At 41.9% G+C, this 27,574-nt stretch overlaps 1 protein-coding gene across 3 annotated transcripts in view; it reads left to right on the forward strand.

Annotated features, from left to right (window-relative positions):
- The window catches only part of LOC139199040 (endonuclease V-like), a 70,181-nt gene that overhangs the window by 9,282 nt on the left and 33,325 nt on the right, over positions 1-27,574 (forward strand). For all 3 annotated transcript variants that reach the window (XM_070828048.1, XM_070828047.1, XM_070828046.1), the window contains 4 exons: positions 1,433-1,472; positions 4,601-4,713; positions 9,225-9,293; positions 9,472-9,600. In XM_070828048.1, coding sequence (XP_070684149.1) covers positions 1,433-1,472; positions 4,601-4,713; positions 9,225-9,293; positions 9,472-9,600 — 351 coding nt within the window. The remainder of the gene's footprint in view (positions 1-1,432; positions 1,473-4,600; positions 4,714-9,224; positions 9,294-9,471; positions 9,601-27,574) is intronic.

Here is a 27,574-nt window from a genome sequence, read left to right on the forward strand (position 1 = left end):
TTGCACAGTAGGTGGGAAGGAAGTGCGTGAATGTTGGGGGATTAGTCTGTCAGTGCGTGTGACAGTTCAGAGTGGTCATGGCTCTGGGACAGAAACTGTTTTTTAGTCTGTTTGTTCTTGCCTTGATGCACCTGTAGCGCCTGCCAGAGGGTCAAACATGTGGAAACCAGGGTGTGAGCTGTCCTTGATGATATTTTCTGCTCTGCTGAGGCAGCGGGAGGTGTAAATGTCCATCAAGGAGGGGAGAGGGCAACCAACGATCTTCTGTGCTGCTTTGATTACCCTCTGAAGCCTTCTGTCTGCCTCGGTGCAGCTCCCCATCCATACTGCAATACAGTATGTCAGCAGGCTCTCAGTGGACGAGTGGTAGGAAGTCAGCAGCAGTTTAGAGTCCAGGTTGTTCTTCCTGAGTGCTCTCAGGAAGTGTGGTCACTGCTGGGCTTTCTTGGTGGCAGCTGTGATGTTATCTGTCCAGGAGAGGTCAGCAGAGATAAGGACACCAAGAAACCTGAAGGTGTGGACCCTCTCCACACACACTCGCCATTGATGTGGAGGGGGGCGGTTTCTGTTCTGTGTTTCCTGAAGTCCAGGATGATCTCTTTTGTTTTTGTGGTATTCAGTGCCAGATTATTCACTGAACACCAGGCTGTTAACTTCAGGACCTCCTGAACCCGTAGTCACTTTTAGGCGGCCCTCTCATTCAGCTTGGAGAACTCCAACACAGTGGCACTCAGCTGGGGGCTTGTGAGAACCACTTTGCCTTGGGGGACCCTACCAGGGGCTATAGCCCCTGTCAACACAGCTCCGAGGTTCATAGGGTTGCTCTCCCTCTCTCACTGTTTCTCAAAAAGGCACCTCTAATTCACTCTCACCCACTCACTTCTGTTTGTCACAGCCCACATGCCTCCCTCACTTCCTCCCTTCTGATCTGTTGCCATGCACGCAGGTGCGCAGGAACACACACATGCACATTTGGACCCACCACATTCACATTCGGGCACACACACACACACTCACGCATACTCTGAGTTTTACTTCCGCTGACATTTAGCCCTGGACAGATGCAGTCACTGCTCCCTTTATCTGCGACCTTTGAAGTGAGTTATTCCCGTTGAGTTATGATTCACAGCAGAAAGATGTCTGTAGAGTCTCCTTTGACTTCAAGAACTCATCAGTGTGTGGGAGCTGGAGAAGTTAGAATATCATTTTGAAGGTCTTGTCACTTATTAACTTTAGGGATGAAGACACTCTGCTTGGTCATACTCTTCGTTATGTCTTCATTATGACAGTGTAGGGAAAGCAGCTAGCGTCACAGACTATAGGTGAACAGAAAATAACATTTAAAAAAAAGAATAGTTAACACCTATAGCTTTGTCTTGTACTATAGGTCAATTCATTGCAGTTGTTTATGTGTTGTGTGCCCTCTCACCAGGTGGTGTTTGTGGATGGGAATGGTCTCTTCCATTACAGAGGTGAGTGGAGCTGGCCTATACTGACCCATGGAGTTCTTTCACGCTACTTCTTGTTTCTTTTTGATTTAAAGCATGATTTGTTGAGGCTTCATATCATTTTGGAGGAGGAAGCTAAGAGGAGAAAAAGAGAGGTACAATTTGCAGGTATAGACTGAAGTGAATTACAATTGAAGCTGTAGGGGCGCAAAATTGCACAAAATACCAATTCTTGCATAATATTGTGACAGACTTAAAAAAGCAATGGCCCTTTTTTACAACAAAAAATGTGATTAAAAACATTGCAAGCCATTGCAAGTGTTTGGAAAAAATATAGGCGTACTTTAAAATCTGGCAGTCCTTTTGTCTTTTGTGTCGAGGTGTTACCATAAGACGTATTTTTTGTAAAGGGGTTGTGTCTTCTCATCCCATGTGGGATGGGCCAGATATGGCATGACACAGAAATAAAACTAAGCTAAGCTGTCGTGGATTGCTACCGAGGGAAAATGGATACAAATAGGATGTATCTTCTATAAGACGAGCTGAATTAATTGCACTAGTGTTAGTACTGGATACTAGAGATACTGCAAATGGAGTGCATTCTGTCAACAAATTGTTGACATGTGTGTGACGTTCTTCACAGTGGGAATTATTGTCATTGTCAGAAAATAATGATTTCTACAACTAAGAGTTACAAGTTGGAGGCTAGCAGGAACGGTTTTGCCCATTTGGCTTGTAATTAGTACAGTTGACTTCAACATGGCATTTGCCAGTTTCTGTAAGCGCATCCATTGGCTCAATTCAATGGATTATTTGGACACATGGAACTGAGCGGAAAAAAATACGAAAAATATGCACACCTGTGTTTTTCCTGTCAGAATGCCTGCAGTGAGAAGGGTCTATTGGTATCAGATCCCTAGAGCCATTTATGGCAGGGGTGCCATTTACATTGAGTTGTTATATAAATGTGAAGTGGTCTAGATAGCAGTCCTACCAGGAGGGTCTAGTTTAATACGGGCTTTTTGGGAAGTATATTTGTTTTCTTTCTTTATTAGAGTCAGCTGAGAGGACTGATTCTTTGAGTAGCATGAATCACAGTGGGAACACCTATGGCGTGACCTCATCAGAAGGTCCTAATGCATTCTGACAGCCAGGATGATCTAAAAAAGGACCCATGAAGTGGTGAGACCCCTGGTAGAATGTGCACTTGGGGAACTTGACCCTAAAACCTCATGCATAAAGGCAGGGTTAGGTTCCAAGGCCTCCCTTACATTCCCTGACGAGAACATCGTACACACATACCGAAAGAGCATGAATCTCGCCCACTTGTTAAGTGGAAGCAAGAGACAGCAACAAAGGTGTTGTTAAGGCCACTATTTTCAAATCTGCCTGGTCCAATGGCTCAAAGGTTGGACGGAAACGGCATCCATCACACTATGAAGGTCCTAGGATGAGGTCAATGGTTTAGAAATGGGGGGCTTATGAAGCAGCAAACCAAGGGACCCTGTCCAGCAGCCTTGCCCTCGAAAGCAATGTGGTTTGCACCATGCAGAAAACACCTTGACGATGGAGAAAGCCTTCCTTTTGTCCACCACGTCTTGTAAGATTGATGGGGCACTAACAGAACACTGAAAAGGAACTACTGAAGTAGCATTTTCGATGGTTTCAGTTAGACCTGGAAGAAGGCCCATGGTCCTTAGATTGAACCACTCACGGGCTAGGCCCACAGAGCCAGCCTTTCTGGGTGTGGATGAAATATTTCTCCATGCACCTGAGAGAGCAGGTCCCTGCGTGTCGGCAGAGGCCATGGCTTCTGGTAAAGAAGCTGGGTTATCTCCGCCAACCAATGTTTTGACAGCCAGTAAGGCGTTATGAGGAACAATGAATGCATGTTAGGATCCCAGGTCCCAGTGACTGGTCTTCCTTGGAAAAGGCCTGTGTGATGGGTATATCGGGATGTGAAAATAAGCGTTCTTGAGGTCGATTGAGGTGCAGAAAATACAGCAGAGACACCTGTGCTAGCATCCTGAATTTATATTTTCTGAATTTGTATTTCCTGAGATGCTTATTTACATCTCTGAGGTCTAAAATTATATCTGTACCTTGCCCCCCCCTTCTTGGGAACCAGGAAATAGCTTGAACAAAAACCACTCCAACTGTGTTCAGGAGGGATAATTCTTATTGCTCTTTCCACTAATATGGACGAAATGTCTTCGCCAAGAGCTTGTGACTGAATTACTCCTCTGAATTGTTGGGGTGTTATGGCAAATTAAAGCCTGTATCGCCTGCTTAATGTTTTCATAACCCACTCTGAGTTTGTGCATTCTGACCAAGCTGCTATTCTCACTGACAGTGGGCTGACATGCTAGTCTGTCACACATGGGGGAAGAGCCAGTCAAAGACAGTTGCTTCGAGAGAGAGTTCGGAACTTCTGCTCGTAACGAGAAGAGGTTATTGAATGACTGGCAGTGTACTGTCAAGCTTTTTTTAGGGGGAGGGTGTCCACCTGTGTCCTGCTGCACTTGGTTCCAGCCAATCCTGGCTGGCAGAATGGAATAGGAGTGCCTGATGAGGTCACGCCGTAGACGTTCCCAATGTGAGACACAAAATGAATGCCATGAAAGAGAACTTTGTGTATGTGCCTTAATTATAGAGCTGGAATCAGGACATGGTGGGCCTAGTTTAGACTAAAGACCAAAGAAAGACAACTGGCCAATTTTACATTTCTGTTTATGTATGGAATAAACAAACTGGATACAACCAGGTTACAGGTTTTGGTAAGAGTTGGATGGAACCAAGGTAGCTATCACCCAGTCTTTATGCCAAGCTAGGCTAACCCTCTCCGCTCCAGCTCTGCACTTAATGTGCTGACGCGTCGTCGATCTCCTCATCTCACTCCTGGTAAGAAAGCAAAAGAGACGTATGTCTCAAAATGTTACTCATACTGTTCAAGATGAAATAATACCTTAAATGTATCTGACACCTGACAAACATTTTCATTCTTAAAGAGGTCTCTCTTTTGATAAAAGTCTCTGCAGTACTTTGTCTTATGTGCAGTAGGCTATCATCATGCATCATGAACGATTAATTTATCACACAAAGTCAGTACAATTGTGTCAATATTTGACATTATCTCTGATTGGTCCTTGCAGAGTTTGGCCTGGCATGTCATCTCGGAGTGCTGTCAGGGCTGCCGTGTGTGGGCGTGGCCAAGAACCTGTTGCAGGTGCAGGGCGTGTATAAAAGTGAAGAGCACCAGTCACAGGTGAGATCTTAGACCACTTTTGAACCGCACTTTGAACCACACCCTCTGTGCCGTAGAGCTTTGTCACTCCAAGACTTGGTTACAGAACACATCACTGTAAAATAGCTGATGTGCTACATGATATTTTGTGATGTGTCTTTTAATGCTGTTTCTGTTAAAGAGCTGCCAACCTTGACAAGAATTAGGAGATTAATTATTATAGATGAATTAAAAGTTAGGACAGGGATGGAGCAAAGGACGGAATTCTCAATTACTTTTAAAAGTGTGTGCCTGTCATCCCACATTACTCCTGTATTTGTACGTGCATGTGAGAATGTGTGTGTGTGTGTGTGTGTGTGTGTGTGTGTGTGTGTACTGTTTTGACAATGTGACTTTTGTTGCAAGCCAAGGCCTCCTTGTTTAGCTTTTGCTAATGTGACTTTTTGAATATAAATCAAGCAGGAGCAAATAGCTATTGGTCAAAGTATACCTGGGGGACAGAAAAAAATGGATTCATTAATATGCAAATGTTCACAGTCTGAAGCCTTGGTGACCTGTGAGGAACGAATAAAACCATACTAAAGTTCAATCTGCCTGATGAACAGGGGTGTGGCTGGAGTTTAGACTCTCACACTGTCCATTCCTGCCAAGGATTACTACTGTTTTCTGATCAGTTTTGTACATTTGCATACTTGTGAACTGTAGATGCATTTACACACACTATGTTCTCCAGGATCGCCAGTGTTTGAGCAAAGCAAACCAACACAAACATGGTGACAGAAACTCTTTTGCTCTGCGGTATGGCTCAGTGATAATAACTGCTCTCAAATACTTTCCCAAAGGAAACTATCATTATGCAAATTCTTTGTAGATGATGCTGATGTGTAGAAGTGTAGTGATGGGCATTTCCTGTAATGCCGATGACAAGTGTTACTCTGAAGTTTCAAAGGGAACCAGCATGGATGGCTTTAGCAATCATCTGATCCACTGCTAACTCAATTGCAGGCAAAAGACTCTCAGTTTATAACCCCAGCGGTCTTCATCTAGTAGTGTAACATGTTAATTCGATTCTCTGTAGAAGTGTATCCATCTCCCTCAATTAGTGTTAGTGGCTTGGCGTCAGAAATGTTGGTTAGTCTCATTGGGAGGCATTGGATCTCTTTGTTTACGCAGAGCATGGACAGCTTCGAGGATGCAATCACACAATATCTACAGACATTATCTCTGTACCAAAATCCTATCCTATCCATATTCATTTTAGGTATCAGGTAGCATGGGCAGTACCCGCCCACTCTGCATATTTGGAGCTATTCGAGCTATTAGGCTTGCATCACTTGCTGTGCATGAAATTTCAGAAGTCCCTCCCCGTCCGTACTGATGTAATTGCCACTCTCTGGGGCTCTGTCTAATTTGTGTACAGGCACGCACAGAATTACGGTGCCTCAAGTCAGCACCAGCTTTGGCGTTTGAGCGCTTAGTGTGAAATTAGCTGTGAAGTAATCTGTGAAACAGAAGCCATATCAGGCTCCCTACCAAATTTCAGAAAATTAGATCTTAAAAAATAGGATTAGCCATTACCGAACTCCACGAACACCAGCACGTACCACTGCCATACTCAATTAAATGTCAGAAAGAGTTTCCAAAAACACATTGAAAGTTTTCGAAAACCAATATGCAGTCTGAGAAGTGTCTCTGAAGGTTACACAGAGAACTTTCTCTCAGTAGCTGTAATTAAATGTGCAACCCTTGAGAGTTAAGGTGTGTGTGTGTGTGTGTGTGTGTGTGTGTGTGTGTGTGTGTGTGTGTGTGTGCATGCGTGCGTGTGTGTGTGTGTTTTGAGACAGTTGCACACATTCTTGATGGTACTAATGTAAAAATATAATGTCAAATAATAATAACACTTCCAAGCAAAAGTCTTTTGTGCATGTTTAGTACAACTAGACATGCCCTCAGTATTTAAAGACATGGTACTGTATTCAAAATGCTACAGATGAACTGTAAAACTCATTTGTGTTAAATATGCCCTCCAGTTTTACGTTCATGTAAAATGGTCAGCTTGAAATAACGAATTGTGTTTAATACAGTTTTTCTGCAAAATGAAATGAAATTTGAAAGTCCTTGAAATTACATCTCCTCCTATCTCATAAACATTCCTGATTGTGAATTCTGTATTGCCAATGCAGGTGCACGTAATGATATGTTAAGAGCAATGCTGTCCATGAACAGGAAACTGTAGCTCCTTAGGTTTGTGACTGGCTGATTCGTTTTTCTGAGATCGTCTTTGGCACATTGCAGTTTCAAAGCAGATATGCTCAGCCTTGGTGTCGACTGCTGAATTTGCTCCTGTTGTCTTGGTAGCAAATGAAATAATACAACATTACATGTTCATGTGGTGGACCAAGGAAAACACTTGATTTTCACTGGAACGGGTCTTGAACTTAAAATGAAGGCTCATATGTGTTAATATAGTTTCTTCAGTAAATTTCTGTTTGTATGCAGATTAACTAATGAGACACAACATGCTGATTTGTCACTCGTATTTGTTGTGGGTAGGTGTATTTGAATTATTTCTATATTAGCTGTTTCTCCCTGCCTCCAGTCTTCATGCTGTACAGAAAAAACACTCTAGTAATTGACATGATGAAGATTCCTTAGTATGTGCAGTACTTCCAACAGTCTGTGTGTCCATTAAAGAATCTATCCATCCTTTTGAAGTGGCCTTGTAGAACGCAGACTGTTGCGGCCTTGGCCGTGTCACAGCCTGTTTCCATATGTCTCTCTCCCCTTCTCCCTCCCCCATGTGTCTCTACTCCCCTGTCCCCTGTGTGTGTTGTTATTACACTCCTCAGTCTCCCAGCTCCGCTGTCCCACTTTACCTGCACACTTGGTTTCAATCGGCTCATCAGAGACCAGCTGCACCTGCTCAGTGGCTCTATGTTACCTGCAGCTGGAGTGCTGAGTCTGAGACAAAACAAAAAGGATGACAGACGAGGATAATGTTATTCTTTTTCCTCTTTGTCCTCGAAACGCTTTGGGAAAATTATATCTTTGTTGTTGAAGTTCCTAGCAGCTCAGTGTCCTTCAGATTTTACGTCCTCTATGTTTTCCCTCTTCTCATTCTCCCTCTTCACCTCTCTTCCTCCTCTACTCCATCTCCTTTCTCCCTCTCACTCTCTCTTTCTCTCATCTCATCTTGTTTTTTCTCTCCTCTCTATCTCTCTCTCTGATAGCCTGGCTGTAACTCAAACCAGTGTGTTATTGATGACTTGCTCTGTCTTTCTGACTTTTGCTGTTCTGGCTTCAGTCCTGCACTTGTTTCAAAGCAGCCAGAACCCCCCCCAAACACACACACACACACACAGTTGGCCTCATCCCAGTCAGGTTCGGAGGCCCTATGCAGCTCCTCCTGTCTCCCCGCTGGCTGCTTGCTGTAATCAGTCATAGTGGAGCAGACACCCCATCCATCAGGGAGGCTAAGCTCCCTTCATCGCTCTGGCCCATAACCCACAGCACACCTGTCAACAGCAGCTCACATCACTACATCTGACTTTGCACCATCTCTTCACTTCAACTGTGAGACCAAAACTTTAGTTCCTGTAGATAAAAAGAGGACAAAAATGTAAGCTACTGTCAGTTCATCATCCACTCATCACACATATGAGAAGCTTCCAGATAAAGTCTGATGCAGGGTTTTTATTAGGTATTAAGTTTTTTGAGTTATCTAATATGGGGTATCTGCAGATACCGAGTCTGATACTTGTATTATCCTAAATGGTAAAATAGTAAATGGTCTGTATTTGTAGAGCTCCTTTCTAGTTATTTCATCTACTCAAAGCGCTTTACATGACATCCTCATTCACCCATTCACACATCATTCATACAGGAGGAATATAATTAGGAGGAGACTATTCTTTCATACTCATCCACACACTGAAGCTGCTCAGTGTCTTGTGTACGACACTTCGGCATGTTGACCCATAGGAGCTTCCTACCTAATACAGTTGCACAGTGCACACTCCAAATGAAAGTTATTAAATGGATGCAGTGTATATGGTCGACAGTTGAATAGCTAAAAAATACCTGCATTAAGATCCTTTAAAAAAAAGTTAAATATTTTGTTATTCAAATGATCAGTTCGTCATCAGGCTCTGCGGAAGCACAATAACAGTCCAGTCATTTGAATCAGGTGTGTTGGAGGGGGGGATATGAATCCAGAGCCGGCCCCCTGGCTATCCCAACTAGAAAGTCAGTAGCCTGTAGTTGTTCTTTCTCACCAGCTGCGACAAATAATGGTGCCAGTGGCCCAAAAGTGTAAACAATCTAGCGGCAGGAGAACGTCTATTTTCTTGGTCAGAATAGCAACACTGAGGAATTTATTACGTCAACTGACTACATTTACCATCGACACTAATGGATATCCGCATAAAATGTGGTGACATTTCCCTTTAATAGTTTGTTTCAGCTGACTGGTGTTGGTACTGGAATGCTGTGCATCTTTTTTGACTCTGATATTTGTGTCTTTGCCTCTGCAGATAGCAGCTCTGCAAAAAGGGGGAGACAGCTTCCCACTCACAGCCGCCTCAGGCAAAGTGCTCGGAAAGGTGCGGCGAAGTACAGACACACGAAAAATAGACACAAATACTTTTAACAAATGTGTTTTGCTGCTGTTGACTTTTAAAGAACACCCAGCCTGCTGAAAGTCAAACTCAACAAAACATGTATGGCTGTAACAATCACAGAATGTGGGGAACTTACTGAGACATTTCTCTTTGTGTCCAGGCATTGCGGAGCTCAGACAAGAGCTCTAAGCCGGTGTACGTGTCCGTAGGCCACAGGATCAGTGTGGACACAGCTGTACGCCTCACACACTCCTGCTGCCGTTACAGGGTCCCCGAGCCTATCAGACAGGTACACACATTATAATTAATTCATGGTTTTCATTGGGAATGTCATAACAACAGAAAATCCATTGATTTTTCTTTTTTAATTACAAGAAAACTATCCTTTAGTGCAGATACACACAGTTATTCAATGAGGCACACTGCTGGAGACTGTTTTACAGCTCCAAGATCTAAAGCCTCATCAGTTCATCGTACAGTAAAATACAGAGCAATACAAGAAGGGAATTCACTCCTGAATCATACTAAACCACAAAATAATATATATATATGGTTTTCAGGAAAACACTTAAACTCAGGAAGAATCTTTAGTAATTAATAAGTATTCTGTATTCAGTATTGATGATAAATTCAGTTAGAGCCTGTTTGTCGTCTGTGTGTTTTTGTGTCATTTAAATTGTGTCCGTTTTTAGTTTTATTCACAGTAGACATGCATCACGATGTGTGAGGTTATGTTGTATTTTTTTATTGTCACTATGTAACCTGTGTGGACCCCAGGAAGTACAGCTGCTGCTATGCAGAAGCTAATGGGGATCTTAATTAATGAACAAGCAATGCAACTCAGGCACTGACAGCTGTTGTACAGATTCTGGTGTGCTATGCTAGGGTGTATTCATATGGTGTCGGAATAATTAGAAACACAAGTGCTCAACAGAGAAAACCCAAGTCAGAGAACCAACTGACATCATAAATACAGCAACATAAATGTTTGGTTGATAGTTAGAAACTTTTTATTAATTCATGTGTATGTCAATTGTTTGCTCACATGTCTATTTTGGTATGAGGTTGTAACCCTTAGTTCCTATCCACATGACACGACATGACATGACATGACATGACATGACATGACATGACATGTCAGCTTCAACATGTATTCAACATGTATTTTAGTGCTAAGAGCATTTAAACAACATCATCTTAGTGGTGTGCGTTCATGTTGTTTCCACATTACGGCTTAAAAGCTCAATGGACAACTCAAGTATTTTTAAATCTGCACCCTATTTTTACACATTTTGGTGCCTAAATGACTAGTAGGTACAAAACATTTTGGAACCGGTCCAGTAGATCGCCTCAGTTGGCAGCTGCAAAATGGGCTTCAAAATGAAACGCAGCCCTTGAGATGAGACTAATTCATTTTTGGTAAACAGCAGCCACTGTGGCCCCAAGAGGCGATGACACAATGATGGCACACTGACTTTCCTCTCTATTCTACTCCATTCTTTATTAAGATTGTTGAAGGTCACATTTTAGGGAGGGAGACAAGAAATGTGGGGCGAGAGAAAAAGTGAAATGATATGAAGTCCCTGTGGTGGATTTGAATCAGGGACGTTGTGGTCGGGGTGTCCCGTGGCCCTTTTTATTTTGCTTAATTGCTTTAAGACATCATTATAAAACGACGTGACTGGTAAGGAGTGGAATCAGACCACAAAGCGAAAACAACAACTTTTGAGATAAAACCACTGAAATATTTATCTGTGCCATTCTAAAACTCAGTGAAATAGTGGCACAAGTAAAAAGAGTTCCCACCAAACAGAGTAATGTCAAAATCTCTTCTATCTAAAGATTGGCTGCTATAAGCCAGTGGTCGTATCAGAGTGGTCAGATCAAGTGCAGCTGCAGCAAAATCTTTATCTGTCGTGAATTCAACATTTCATCATAAGAGAAAAACTCTGTTATTTCTTACTTTAATAGAAATGATGTCACTGCTGAAAAGAAAGTGTCCAAAGCAGTGGGGCTTTTATGAAATGAAAGATCCTGATCATTTTAAAGGAGAATTTTTAAACCTGACCTGCATTTTTGCATACTTTGGGTTAGAAATAACTAGTTGGTACAAAAAGTTTTGGAATTGATTCGGTAGATTACATCAGCTGGCAGCAGCAAAATGGGCTGCAATTATTGCAACTTAATCCTTCGAGGCAACTGTACCCAATCGAAGTATGTCCACTGAAAGTGGTTGTTTTTGCCACTGACAGACTCAGATAGTGTGTCCGATGACACGGCAGGGATCCCTACAGAGAGAGACCTCCTCCTCCAAATGTTACAGCCATTGCAGCCTGTGTTGCATCTACTGGACCATTTCCAAAACTTTTTGTACCTACCAGTCAGTTAGACATCAAAATATGTAAAAAAAAAAAAATAGGGCCCAGGTTTAAAAATATTAGAATTCCCCTTTTAAAAAAGGTCTAAAAAATGTAGTCTCAGAAACATTCTCATCACTGTGGTGGAAAATTGTCTGCCACAAGTGATTTTGAGGAAGAAGAAAAAAGCTGATTCTTGCCTCTGCCTCAGGCTCTCTGTCTTTCTGCCACTAGGCTGTGCTGTGCTTCTGTGGTTCAGTGTGCTTTTACTTCCACTGCACATAGAACACACAGTCACACACACACACACACACACTCTTTTCAAAATCAGTTTTTCGCCAGGGGAGCTGCAGTAGCAGTGGCTAACTCATCCCCTTCGGTGTGTGTGCGTGTTTATTTCATCAAAGTGTGACTGTGATGTGTTTAACTGGTGGGAGGAGGAGGCGGCTCAGGCAGCAGCAGAGACTGAACAAGGGACACTCTAACCTCCTCTGTCCAATCAGTGGCACCTCTGTCTTTATCTTTGTCTCTGTCCTGCTGTTTTCCTTTCTTTACCCGAGTTTTTCAAGACAATGAAATATTAAGGTCAACAATTTTCAGCAAAATCATGTGTTCTCTGCTACTGATCACATTCTATTGTAAGTACTGTAATAGCTGATGAGAGACGTCCTCTCTTTCATATCAGTGGGGGCTGGTAATGGATCTTGCTTGCAAGCAATAAAGATCTACTTAGAATTTCAATATTGTTTTTTATGGTATTTGATTGCTAACTCTCATCTGCACCATACAAAAACAGATTTTTCAGTTCCCACGACACTCTCCATCTTCTACTTTTGCCTTGTGTACTCTCCCTCTATTTTCTATTCTCTTTTTAGCTGACATCACAGAAAAACCCCCTCACAGATCCAGCTCTGGTGTCTGTCATGTTCAGAGCTGAACTCTGTTTACGTCCCTCTTTCGTGGGCAGAGCAAGATTCATGTCCCTCAGGCCTGTGAAACCTCAGTCACAACTTGTGGAGAAAAAATCTAAAAGTTGTCAATGTGACAGGAAGACTGTCTGTCTGAATTATGTAACGTTGTCTTTTCCAAGTTTGAAGTTAGAGAGATACCAGAAGTATTCTGCCACTCTGTCCTGGCTGACTGGGGGCAAAGTGTACAGCACATACACATGTGCAGACCTACTAACAACAGGAGAACACATGCAAGCACATGCAAACACTCCAGTGGAAAAGGATATATATATGTATATATATATATCTCCCCTCCACACACACACACACACACATATATATATTATTCAATAAGTATCATACACACAGTCACTACAAAATTCTCATACACCAAAAAGCTTTATTGGTACATCCAGTCAAAAACTGAGAAAAAAAACAAAGCACTTCTTACTTTATAATTAATAATGATGTTTTGTCCTCAGACCTTCGTATCTTAATTCATTTATTACTTGAATATATAGTACCTTGCTGTCTGTCTATATGACTGTTACCCGCTGAGGGTGTGACGACACAACATCACTAATAAAGTGATTACACGTTATCAACAGTTTGCAGGACTTAGTGTTCCACTTTCTCAAATTTGAGAAAGTGAAGAATGTGAAGATAAGCATGTAAACATTACTGATTACTGAGTATTTTCTTTTGATCACCTACTCAACTACTTGTTTCAGCAACTTCTTCTAGAAGAGGGCGTCTCAACGTTCTACCATGGAGGATGTTTATGAAATTTCAGTTGAAAATGAGCAAAATCCAATTAGATTTTGTAGAAGGTACAAATGATGTCTTGGTATCACCGCAGCTGGGGGTTCATTGTCTAAAGCGCTAAGTACAAATTAACCCTTTACTCTCATTCTTTTCCCCACTCCTCCAGCCCTCTGCATTATCTCGCTCTCTCACTTTGCATGGCTGAAATAAACCCCTCCTTCCACAGCATGAGAGATTCAGAGACAGATGAAAGGGAAAGATGACATCATGGTTTGATTCTGCGGTGAAGGCTCGTGTGTGAAAGCACTGCAGCAGAGTCTTTTATACCACAGCGGAAAGCTCAAACGCACATATACACACACACACAGACACACCCGCAAGCTCAAACTAATTCACGCCTCATCCCGATCGTGCTCTCTCACACCGCTATATTCTCACACTCCTTCGGTATCCCAGGCCTTCACTTGATAAAGCTCGAGGAAACGTGATGAGAAGTAGAAGGCGAGCAGACACCTGCCTCAACATCCGCTGCTCTTCTACTGTGCGGTCGCAGTGGCCATGAGAGTGACGGGCAAAGGTTAGAGACAGGAAGCTGACACATCAGGGGGAGGTACATTAGTGGCCATCCATGTCTGCAGAAGCATAGTGGGGGTTGTGGTTCACTGGCTTAAAATCTAGTGTTTCTGCTGGTATGTTGCCATTACCTGAGGATGGTCTGACCTCATCTTTACAGATTCAACTTCAAGCCCCAAAATGACAAAAGCTGTGGTAAAATTGATGCGGTAAAACTGTGACGCTGCAGGCACCCATCTGGCGTCAGTTGCATCAGTTGTGCACGTGCAGGATTCCACGGTAAATATGCAACATCCAGGTAGACTTTAGAAATAAAGCTTGCTGAGAAACTTTTCAAATATTATGAGTTTTGGACATGCAGGAAAGGATGAAGTCAGGTCACCTTCTTTGTCATGGTAGCAATAGTCAGGTGATCCTCGTCATCATAGTCAGGTGACCTTTGTTGTCATAGTAACAAGAGTAAACACAAAGTTGTGAACTACTCAGAATTTGGTTATGTTTTGGCATCAAAACTAAGAAAAGATCATCCTTTGGGTTCAAATTAATATGTCAGTTGTGTCTGTCAAGTTTCACAGCTTGAGTTACGTCTTCTGGGCGTGTCTGGCCCTATGTGGTCTTCTCTCACTCTTTTTACTACGTTTATACTACATCGCCTTACGCTAGGAGGGAGTGTGCATAAATGATGCCATAAGGGAGCCTACAGTGTCAAAGTGGCCACTAACCAAGCTGCTGTATCTGACGACAGGTTGTAATATGTGTGGTGTTTAGATCTGTTCAGAGGATTCATGTTGGTACACCTAATCTTACCTTTGATGAATTATTTGTTAGCTGAGTATGTGTGGTCTTTTCTTACATGGCTGTGTTTAGGGTACTGTCTCCATGGCAACGCTCATTTTTTCCAAGTGTAGAATAAGGTTTTCAATAAGAAATGAACAACTTTTGACTTTGCAGGTCTTGAACAGGAAATTTCTCTGAATCAAAGTGAAAACGTTCACAAGCATCACAAGAGGTCCTCTGACGGTATACTGTAAGCATAGATGGAATTCAATCAGAGGAAGACAAAACTGTGTTTAGTGGGGAGTTTAGGTGACTATTTTGATAATCAGTTCATTTTTAAAAATGCTAAATGTTCAAATATTTCAGCTTCTCCCGTGTAATAAATTATTTGCTAGGTTTCTCTGTTTTAGATTATTTTAAACTGAATGTCTTGGGATCTTTGGTTTTGGATTATTAGCTGAGCTATGAGAAATTGTGAGATGGTAATTTTCAAATGAATCAATAATGCAAATATTTGTTAGCTGCAGCCTGAGAGGCCTCGTTTTGTAGATGAAAAAATATACATACAATCATTAAATAATGGATAGTGGTCCTTAATAATCAATGATCTCATGTTTTTTTCAAATTCTATGATGTCATTTGCAGCTTTTGGCATTAATTACTTTGTTCTCCATGTTTAATTTATTTTTCTTAAAGAGAAAATGCTGCTTTTATAACCTTATAACCTGGACCATTTCCTCAGCATGTGTGAATATATGAGGAACTGTTGATGCTTGTTCATGTACCTGATGAAGGACATGTCGACCGAAACTCCATCAGTGAATATATTTTCCCCTTTCAGTAGTACCGAAGTCCATCAACATCAGCCTTGTAAATTGAAGCAGTAGCTTAAGAGAAACTACTTTTCCCTCCAACATGTTCAACACACACAACCCTGCAGTCAGAGGCTCGTTCTTCTGGCTTCTCTGCTCAGACAGAGAGACACAAAAGTTCAAGTTCAAGTTCATCTTTATTTTCCCCCAAAGGGTCATTGGTTTTGCAGCATATAGTGCAACATAAAGACAAACTGGTAAGAGTAGCACACACTCAGGACAGCAATGAGAACAATGCAGTGATGACTAACCTGTCTCTCTCCTATATACAGTGTTACTAACATAGCATTGCTCTAAAAATATGTCAACAAAGCCATCCAGCGGAGAGACAACATAATCAGAAATCAGCATAAATATCATCCTAACGTGTACACACAGTCCATCCACAGACACACATATAAGCCCGGCCCGCCAGAGGGTCCAATCAGGCCTGCTGGGACGACTTTGCAAAGTGTAAAAATGACAGAGAAGACAAATTTCAGGTTGTTCATAATGTTTTGTAAAAAGAGAGTTCGTTAAATGTGAACATTTTCAGAATGTACTTGTACTTTTTTGCACTAAAACAAAGGGAAACATTTGGAGCTGTCGTTATTTAAAGGTTATTATGCTGTGATTTTACTGGTCCGACCCTCTTGAGATCAAATGTGGCCCCTGGACTAAAATGAGTTTGACCCCCCTGCTGTACACACACACACACACACACACACACACACACACACATAGGTACATCTCCTGCTCCTTCAGCAGTGAGTTAAGAGCTCTAATGCACAGCAGCAGAAGTGAAAGCTGATTCTCTCTAAGCTAATGTTCCCCGACGAGCGTACTGCGACTCTGTTTGTCACTTGGAATCAACGGGTCTGTCTGATGACTCCGTAGGAAACTGAAACAAAAAATCATTTTAAACAATGGCTGTAATGAATTGCAGATTAAAGCCCTGTAGTACAACAAATCTACCAGCTTCAGGCACTTCCTCCTCTGAAGGTCAAAATATTCAAAAAGGAATTTCCTGTACATTCTCATTACAGTGACAACAAGTATTACATTGCCCAGAGAACAACAAAAATGTAGGCATTAAAAAGTAAATATGACCTCAATGTTTAAACACCAACTCAGAGTTGTTGTGCATTTTTGGTATCCTGCAAAGTCTCACAGGAGATGAAACCAAGTATGATCTTGCATTTTTCTTACCATTACACCTGCCAGCTGCAGGCTGCAAGCTGGATTGGTCCAATTACTTTGAATGTGCCCCTCCAGCATTTTTTATTAACATATCAATGTATCATTTTTATTAATGTGGATACTCCACATCAGAAAGTAGATCTTAAAGGGTGTATTTAAACCTGTACCCTAATTTAAACTTTTGGTTGCCTAGTAGGTACAAAAAGTTTTGGAGTTGGTCCAATGTATCGCCTCTGCAACACCCAAGTCACACAATAACACAAATAAGAACACAAAAAACAAACTAGCTGCCAAGCGACTCCCATGATGTGCAAGGTAAAAATACTGTTTTCGTCAGTGGAGTCTGGTGGCTTTGAAGAGAGTGCTGTAACAGCTGTTTCTGGCTAAACAAAAAAGAATCTCACAGGTCTCTGTAGGGATCCTTTTCATAATGCTGTCAGACACTTAGAATAACAATCTGAGCCTGTCAGTGGATCAAACAAGAACTTTTATTGGACATACTACTGTAGGAAATAACAGTTTTCCTCTTACAATGAAAAGTTGAATTGTAAGCAGTGAAACGCACCACTGTTCCCTTCACCACACACAGACTTTGCTGCTGCAACCCTACTTGAGAATATAGCAGCCAATCTTTAGAGGAGATATTGTAACTAAGTGACATTACTTGTCAGTCTGGCTTCATACCACTTCTCTGTTTCAGCATGGCACAGGAAATCAGTTCAGTGGTTTTATCGCTGTGTATATGCATTGTCTCAGTTTTGTCTTCTGTTGGTCCTCTGATCCTGACTCCTTATCAGTCACACTGTTTTAAAATGACGTCTTAAAGGCAACTGAAGACAAAGAGGAGCCACGGGACACTATGACCACAATGCCCCTGATTGGGGGCTTCACTGCATGTCATTCCACTTTTTCTCCCGACCCACATTTCCTGTCTGCCTTTCTACTCAGTAACAGTAAATATAGGTAAAATGTTTTCTTAATAAAGAAGGAAAAATTTGTAGAATGGAGAGGAAAGTCTGTTTGCCGAAAATGAAACAATCTCAGTTCAGCAGCTGCATTTCATTTTCATTCATTTTTGCTCATAATCAAGAGATCTGGCTCTTTTTTGAATGACAGACTTTAAAAAGATGCGTTACAAACTTGTTCATTTGTTCAACTTGAAACCACTTCACACACTACGTTCAAGAGGCTCCATGATTTCAACATTTTCTAAACTAAAATAGCAAAGCTTGCAGCTTTTTGCTGATCGCAAATCTTGGCGACTGTTAAGCTTCATAGTCTGAAGCCGATCTTTGTGTACACTGCTGAGTCATGTGTGTAGTCTTGGGCCAGATGTGGTTCATCGTCATTGCCTCCAGGCTGAAATCCATTACTCCCAGTCCCCTCCTCTTCCTCCTCTTCCTCCTCTTCCCTCGCTGATGGGAAGACATCCATTGGTAATGGGACTCTGAGGAGATGCCTGAGACGTACAGTAACAGCCTATTTCCAGAGCTCCCCTCTGTCTGAGTGCTTTGCACTGAGCGGAAGTCACTAATTATTTTCCCTCCCCCTTTCCAGCAGTCACCTTTTCATTCTCTGTCTTCCAGTTCAGTAAAATGATTTCATAGAATACTGTAAAAAGTCACTGTGCACTTGAAAGTTTTTTTTTTTTTAACTTTCTTGCACACTGTTTCCTGAGATATCAGAGGGGTCAGACTTATTTCTCTGTGTAGCTGATGACAGCATTAAAACAGTTTCCCCACAGAACCACCCATGCTAAAAACATCTTCCTTCACAGTGCTGTGAAACTCTTTGGGTATTGGATGTGTACCCTGCTAAGAGGCAATAAATGTGGCTCCACACTCCAGTTTCCATTTTAGCTTTCCATACATAACCTCCCCACCACCACCTCTCCCCATGCCAGGCAGGAATACAGGAAATGTAAAAGCTCCACAGCTGCACTCCCATATTTCAAAGACGGAGGGAATTTCAATGTGAGTGATAGGCGATGGGGAGCCTGCATGCATAGAATAAAAGAGATTGAGGAATGCATTTAGTGTGTAGGTATAAGAAGGAGGCATGCAGTGTGCTTGTGTGTGTGTGTGCGTTTCAAAGAGAGGTATTGCTGATGTATGTTAAGTGTGCAGATATTGAAGACCAGGATATATTTGTGTGAAAGAAGCAAGAATTTTTGTTTGTGTTTTTAGTGCTGCAGTGCAGATGCAAGAATTTACTCTGCACCTCAGCAGGCCATAACAAAATGTGTGTTTTTCTGTGTGTGTGTGTGTGTGTGTGTGTGTGTGTGTGTGTGTGTGTGTGTGGACTTGCTCTTACGTCATCATGGCCAGCTTATGTGTGTCTCTAGTGTGTTTGGCTTGCTTTTGATGAGTCTTCACTTTCTCAACTTTCTCTCACCTCCTCGTTCTTACCGACTTTGTTCATCCTCACTGAACTGTTTTTCCTCTTCTCTCACCGCCGTCTCTCATCCATCCATCTATCTCCACCCCAACCCCCCGCTGCTCCATCTCCACTTTCTGAATAATTCAGGCCTGCAGAGCTAGTGTATTTTTGGTTGTTGTCACCTCTGCAGTAACACAAACACAGCCCCTAGCCTACAAGCGAGCCTGCACAAATACACCATCACACGCAGCCGCGCCAGCATGCACGTGCACACACACACACACACACACACACACGAGGCTGCAACAAAAAGTACCAGACTGTGTGAGACCGCTGAGACTCGCTAACTACAGAGAATTATCCTTACAGGGATTTCACACCATCATCATGCTCCACCCTGTCTCTTCTCTATTGTCCCAGCAGTGAATAATAAGATGCCTCACTTTTCTTTGGCTCTCAGAGTGGCACAAAGTTTGACTGTGTGTGAGGAAAGACATAACTTGGACACAAGAAACTTTCAGTCCTTGTTTTGGGGCACACTTCACTTCTATTGTCGTTTTTGTTTTTATGCAGTTTATGCATGCCTGGTGTAAGATGGGGTCCCTAACTTTGATAATGATAAATGCTAAAGCGTAATGTAATGTAACGTAGCACTGTTACATAACCGTATCGAGCTAAAGTGGGTAACGTTTTTTTGAGCATCTCAACCCCTGAGAAATGACTCATTTCACTATCAGAACTTAAATTTGAAAGTCATCATAAGCTTCAGTTTGGTTTTCTTATTCATTCTTTATTAATCATTATTTGTCCCCATTGTTCCTGTTGAGATAAAGACTCTATGCAATTGCACCCGTTACAATATTGTTGTTATTCTATTCTTGTGGGAAGGGTCCCTACAGAGATCTGTAGAATCTATAAAATCCTTCTTGTTTAATCAGAAACAGCCGTTATATCGCTGTCTTCAAATATCACCATCGTTCATGTTATTGTGTGTTAATCCGTGTTAAATTCAGACCTTTGGTGCGTTGTTCATGTTGTAATAATGAGTGGGACAGAACATGATAAATGCCTATTTAAATGCTGAAAAGAAGTATAATATTAGAATCATTATTTTAATGGTGATGAAAACCAGTAGACTTTGGCGTTAGATGGTGAAAACTGGGGCATTTTAGTATATTACAGATATTTGTCAGGACTTGGAACAGTCACCAGACAGATTTGCAGGACTTAATGCTAGCTTTTACATATGAACATTCTAATGTTTAGCTTGAACTATGTCCACTATGTTCCCCATCAAAGTTTAGGGTGTTATAACAAGCTAATAATTGGTAATAAGGACTAAACACAAAGTACACATGAGTCTGATGGGAATAGTTTTGCAGGTGCAGTATTTGGTCATAAACCAACGTATTGGAATTGTGACCTGTGAAGCACTAGATTAGTGGAAAGGTCAGGAGATCACTAAAGTTATTCAGATTCATCTTCTGGGAACCATTCATTCAATATTTATGGAGATATTTAACTATTTGACTGCTCTCTCGGGCTTTCAGATGTGACGAGTTACTGCTTTCGTGTTTATTATCTGTCCAATTTTTTTTTTTTGGTTGGACCGTCTGTGAGACATAACAAGCAAACTGAAGATATCGTCTTTGGCTGCAGGAAACAAGATAATTGTGGAAAAGAATCATCAACAGATTAACCAATAATGAAAAATGCTAGTTCCAGCCACACTGACGCAAATGTACACATGAATTTCCCATTTGTTCTTTTGAAACAAGATTCTCACATTCACTGTAACTGATGGCAACTGGTGAAATTTGTGGGGAACAGACAAGTTTTAGAGGAAAAAGGTAGGGAAATAGAAGCTTACACAGCCATGAAACAGTCACGTCGGAAAACTAACAGAGCAAAACTTCCATGAAGATTGACAGCGGTGCTCCGCTGGTGCCAGCCGTGCCACTCGGCTTGTGGAAATCTTGTGAACGTACAGAGTGGATGTGAGTGATTTAAACTGGAGCCCCCCTTTGGGCCAGAGGCTGTCTAAATGTTAATATATGGTTGTCTGACATTCTAGTACAGCCACTGGACTTTAGGCCTCCACAGAGAGACCGGAGGAAGGTTGGAGAGAGACGAAAGAGCAGCCCTGAGGTGGCTGTGAGAGAGAGAGAGGTCTAGAGGAGACGCAAGACAGAGGTGGGAGGAGAGAGAGTGAAGCATAGAGATCTGGAAAAGGTTTAATGATTAGAGTGATAAAAAGGATTTGGTGGGAAATGAGTAAGTGAGGGAATGTGGATTCCAGGGAGAAGGAGAATTATAAAACTGATATGAAAGTGGAAGGCAGGCAAGGAAAGGAAGAAGGGCTAGCAGACTGACATAGCTGCAGGGCTTTAGAAGCATTGGGGGACTGGAGGATAAAGACCAGCCCCAGGCCACTGGACCAAAGCCAGGACTCAGACACCTGTGTGTGTGTGTGTGTGTGTGTGTGTGTGTGTGTGTGTGTGTGTGTGTGTGTGTGTGTGTGGAGGGCTCTAATGTACCAAAGGCACCTGTAGAGAGGCAGCAGAGCACATCTGTTCACCTGTGCCTTCCCACTTTTCCGGGCACTGTTAGTCACAGGAAACCAGTTCTGCACTGATCAGAAAGTTTTTCTGTGCTCTGCAGCAACACAACTGTCACATCCTTTTCACTTGACCACCATTATTGCTCTGTGTGAACCTGACGAAGACAGAGCAATAATTTATGATGCTCCTACACAGAGTGGGAAATTCTTATTGCATTTTATAAGGTTTGTTTGGGTTCACACTGTCTAATTACAGGCCAACCAAGCATGTAAATAAATTGTAAAAATTTGGGATTTAAATTTTGCAGCGCTCCCTCATGTTTTAAAGGAATAGTTTGACACTTTTGGAAACATGCCTTTATTGCTTTCTTGCTTAGAGTTTGAGGAGAGGGTATATACCACTCTTTATGTCTGTACCATAAATATGAGGCTGGAGTTAGAAGCAGCCTTTTAGCTTATGACTCTTAATGAAAATAAAAAAATAAATAAATAAATAATAATAATAATAATAAAAAAAGAAAAAAAAAAAAAATATATATATATATATATATATATATATGTATATACAGAGCCCTTCATTTCCATTCTCTAGCTGTCCACCAGATGCCCTCAGACTTTTTCTCCTGTCTTAGTCACCCTACTCCCACATCCAGCCACTCCCTTCTGCCCTGCAGTAACCCCTTTGAAACTTTTCCATCAGCTGACCTTCCCTGCCCTCCTGCTCAACTATTTCCCTTTTCCAACATCAGCCTGTTTCTATGTCAAAAGTTGCTTAGTTGCCTCTTGTCTTTGGATTTGTCAGATTATTCTGTAAGCCTATATACACCTTCATTTTGGCAATACATCATGAACTGTCGCTGTCTGCCTCAGCTGTATGCGTTTGAGTCCTCCTCCCTCTACTGCCAGAATTCCTCTCATGACAACACTGAGTTTTTATTAAATGTTAGTGTAGACACGTTTCACTAGGAATTGATTATTGAAAATTACATTTGCTGCCTTGTTACTGCAGTGGCATTGAGCTATGTCACCTTCATTATCTGATATTTCCCTACATTCTGAGCAGAGTTGAGGTTAGTCTTTAGCTGGGCGACAGACCCACACAATGAAAACCAAACAAATAACCTTATTTAAATGATCTGTAGTGCATAGTCTGAAGTAGATGGTGCAACGAGCATTTACTACTCCACTTTTGCTAGTTAAGCGGCGCAAATTAACGTTCAAAAGGGTTGTATTCAGTCTCTTAATAGTCTATCGCTCAGAGCCATGTGTGCCAGTGTGTGTCCCATTGTGGCTAACAAGCAAAGTGTTCTTGCATTGTGAACCCCCCTGTGTAGGCGTATCTTACTAGCTGAATAATGCACAGTTTAAATAGCAGGAGGACACTGCGCTGTGGACATGGTTTTTGTCAGTCAGTGTCACAACTGCTTTCTGCTGCCTCACTTTGCACCATGTGTAAGATTGGGCCCCTAACTTTGATAATGATAAATGCTAAAACGTAATGTAACATAAAGTAGCACAAGAGGAGTGTATCATCATGTCTCTTACATTCATTCCATGGTTCATGGAGCTAAAGTCTGCTAACATTAGCTAAAATTAGTCTCCATAAGTTTGAACTCGGGAGTGTGTGGAGTTTACATGTTCTCCCCATGCTAGGGTGGGTTCTCTCCGTGTACTCCGGCTTCCTTCCCACAATCCAAAGACATGCACATTAGGTTAATTGGTAACTCTAAATTGCCCGTAGGTCTCAGAGTGAGAGTGAGTGGTTTTCTGTCTGTCTGTATGTGGCTGCACCAGACCAAGGAAGGCTGTAGCAGCAAAAGTTTGTGTGTCGCAGGCCATTGGGACCAAAATGGCTTCTTCCTACATCTTTTTCTTCCATACATCTTTTTGAGTGTCACAATCTCTGTGACATGACTTGATGATGAACTTGATACATGTAGACTTAGAAAGTCTAGAAGAGCCTTGTGATTAAATCATTTTATTCCCATTCAAGTTAGTTGACGGCTAAACTGGAAGTTAGCCGGCTATAGAGTTATGGGGCCCATAGAGCATGTGCAGTGTGCTTCATGCTTGCAAATTCTTTACAGCGGGAAGTGGCTTTTTGGCTTCGTGCACCATTGAGCAACTTTCATAGGAATGAACAGAGCCCTGCCACCAACGCTGCATCCAGTTCTTTTTATACATCCATGGTCTCAAGCAGGGCATTGACAGATGAGGCGGATAGCCCGGTGTTACTGTTGTTGGATCTGGATTGTCTGTGTGTCTGTGTTTGTGCATGCAAACCCAGTTCAAGCAGCAATGAGGCCCCAAGCAGAATTTTTCTTTATAGCACTACGTTAAGAAGTTCTGCTGTTCTGTTCCATTCTGTTTTTGGGTTTCTGATATTTCTACAGCTGTAGCTTCTGCCTGGATCTGCCTTTCGACGAGTATTTTTACCCACTAGGCAGAGAGCAGCGGTCTATGCAGGGACAGAAAACAGTTCAGCAGGTTTCTTGTTAGTCACTGCAGGTGCAGCACTGTTTGCCACACTAATTCTGATCACCACAGGCAACAAACATACTATAATGAAAAGGATTCAGCATGCACAGGCAGTGTAGAGTTGATTCAATAAGTACATGTGGTTGTGTGTGTGTTGATTTTTATTTGATTTATTGACACTTTCATTGGTACAAAAGTGTTTCTCCCCCATAACAGGCACGCGCACTCGAGCACACACACACACACACACACACACACACACACACCATGGAGAGTTCTGCACAGACGTTCGCACACATAGGTCCTTACCAGCAATTCACATCTAAATGGCATAGATCAAACTGCGTAGAGCAGCTTGATCAGAGGAGACCTGGTTTATGAACTCAAGCAGCTTCACTGAATCAAAGCATTGATCAAAAGCTGGAGTGTGTAACTTCTGTTTGATGCTTGATGGAAAAAGATGGCACAAAAATAAATGATCAAACTGGGCCTTATTTTTTCTAGCTTTTGCCATTATGACAATTTATCACAAAGTGTCTCCTTCCAATTTGTAGAGATTTTATTTATTTCTCTATTTATTGATCTACAAAACAAACCAGTCCAAGGGATAACGTGTCGGAGTGGAAATACTAACTTCTACTACTGCTAACATCGGCCCGAGACATTAAAAGACAGACATAAAACATATAGCAATACATTTTTTTATTTGAAAAATCTTACTATTATTGCCAGCTCCATATTTAAACGAGAACTGTAATATTTTTAAACCTGGGCCCAGCTGTGATCTACTGGACCAATTCCAGAATTTTTTGTACCTATTTGTCATTAGATAAATATGTACAGTTAAATTTGAAAATACAGGAATTCTCCTTTAAAGGTTGTTTCCAAGTACGACACCGGTTAATAAAAGTAGGCAGTATTTACTGAAGGCACACTGAACAAACACTGGCCCTGCTGGTATAGCTCTGTTGGTTATTGTCCACTGCTGTCTGTGAACACACATATTCAGAGTGATGCCCCTCATCAGCTTCTGTTGGTCTACACTGAGCTGTACAGGAAGCAGTCCCTTATTTAATCATTTATGGACATTGGGACTGGGACTCTGTCACAGCCTACGAATATTAAAGGGGTGCCACAAGGATCCATATCAGGCATCTCTTATTCCTTGTGTACTGTATATAAATGATATGTCAGCTTCAGTGAGATACAAGCTTCTGATGTGTGCTGTTGATTGGTGCGTAGATCATCAGCTGAAACTAGATGATAAATCGATCCTGTTTGGAACTAGAGGATTTCTACACATCTGAGAGTCTCTGCTGGGAACATATGCTTGCCGTTATGAAACAGTTGGCTCTTGCTTGTTTGTGACCCACATAGTTAATTTGCTCACGCCACTTCTTGCAGATTATAGATACAGAGATATGAGTAGCCAGGAGGGAACTTATGTACCGTTCAGCATCCTGAACTTGGGAAATTGGGAAAATAGAGTTTAGAAAGAATGTAATGGTAAAAGATTTAGTGATCAGCACTCTAAATGAAAGATGAAGTAAGGTTTTCCAAAGCTGATCTTGCTCAGCTCACTATTGCTGCCAATCTAGGCATTTTTTTAAATGAATGTAGCCGATGTATAAAGCCAGATCCTGAAATGACATATGTTGAGAGAGCAGCCAGCAGTTTCAATCAGTGAGGCATTAACAGCAGAGTGATGCCAGCAGAAATGATTTAGGTTTAAAAGTCCTTTTGCTTTTTTTTCAGTGACCTGTTAACCACACTGTGGTCAACTGCTTCTGTTGGTTGGAAAGTTCAGTACTTTTTTAATCCTGAGAATGAAGACAGTCACAATCCTGTGCAAACCACAATGCAACAACAGATTCAGAGGTTCTCTAAGGACAGGATACAAAATACTAAAAGAAACCATCACACAAAAACTGCTATGCAGGTTGTATTTTCTTAATGCAGAGATATTATGCTGTCAAACATCCAAGTTGCTCCACTAATTTGTTGGAGGCCCCGTGCATACTGAATGTGCACCGAAAGCTATGTCATTTAAATATACAGTGGGGCAAAAAAGTATTTAGTCAGCCACCAATTGTGCAAGTTCTCCCACTTAAAAAGATGAGAGAGGCCTGTAATTTTCATCATAGGTATACCTCAACTATGAGAGACAAAATGAGAAAAAAAAATCCAGAAAATCACATTGTCTGATTTTTAAAGAATTTATTTGCAAATTATGGTGGAAAATAAGTATTTGGTCAATAACAAAAATTAATCTCAAGACTTTGTTATATACCGTTTGTTGGCAATGACAGAGGACAAATGTTTTCTGTAAGTCTTCACAAGGTTTTCACACACTGTTGCTGGTATTTTGGCCCATTCCTCCATGCAGATCTCCCCTAGAGCAGTGATGTTTTGGGGCTGTCGCTGGGCAACACGGGCTTTCAACTCCCTCCAAACATTTTCTATGGGTTGAGATCTGGAGACTGGCTCGGCCACTCCAGGACCTTGAAATGCTTCTTACGAAGCCACTCCTTCGTTGCCTGGGCGGTGTGTTTGGGATCATTGTCATGCTGAAAGACCCAGCCACGTTTCATCTTCAATGCCCTTGCTGATGGAAGGAGGTTTTCACTCAAAATTTCATGATACATGGCCCCATTCATTCTTTCCTTTACACGGATCAGTCGTCCTGGTCCCTTTGCAGAAAAACAGCCCCAAAGCATGCCCCCATGCTTCACAGTAGGTATGGTGTTCTTTGGATGCAACTCAGCATTCTTTCTCCTCCAAACACGACAAGTTGAGTTTTTACCAAAAAGTTCTTTTTGGTTTCATCTGACCATATGACATTCTCCCAATCCTCTTCTGGATCATCCAAATGTTCTCTAGCAAACTTCAGACGGGCCTGGACATGTACTGGCTTAAGCAGGGGGACACATCTGGCACTGCAGGATTTGAGTCCCTGGCGGCGTAGTGTGTTACTGATGGTAGCCTTTGTTACTTTGGTCCCGGCTCTCTGCAGGTCATTCACTAGGTCCCCCCGTGTGGTTCTGGGATTCACCGTTCTTGTGATCATTTTGACCCCACGGGGTGAGATCTTGCGCGGAGCCCCAGATCGAGGGAGATTATCAGTGGTCTTGTATGTCTTCCATTTTCTAATAATTGCTCCCACAGTTGATTTCTTCACACCAAGCTGCTTACCTATTGCAGATTCAGTCTTCCCAGCCTGGTGCAGGTCTACAATTTTGTTTCTGGTGTCCTTTGACAGCTCTTTGGTCTTGGCCATAGTGGAGTTTGGAGTGTGACTGTTTGCGGTTGTGGACAGGTGTCCTTTATACTGATAACGAGTTCAAACAGGTGCCATTAATACAGGTAACGAGTG

Source organism: Pempheris klunzingeri, chromosome 3 (genome assembly GCF_042242105.1).
Source record: "Pempheris klunzingeri isolate RE-2024b chromosome 3, fPemKlu1.hap1, whole genome shotgun sequence".
NCBI lineage: Eukaryota > Metazoa > Chordata > Actinopteri > Acropomatiformes > Pempheridae > Pempheris > Pempheris klunzingeri.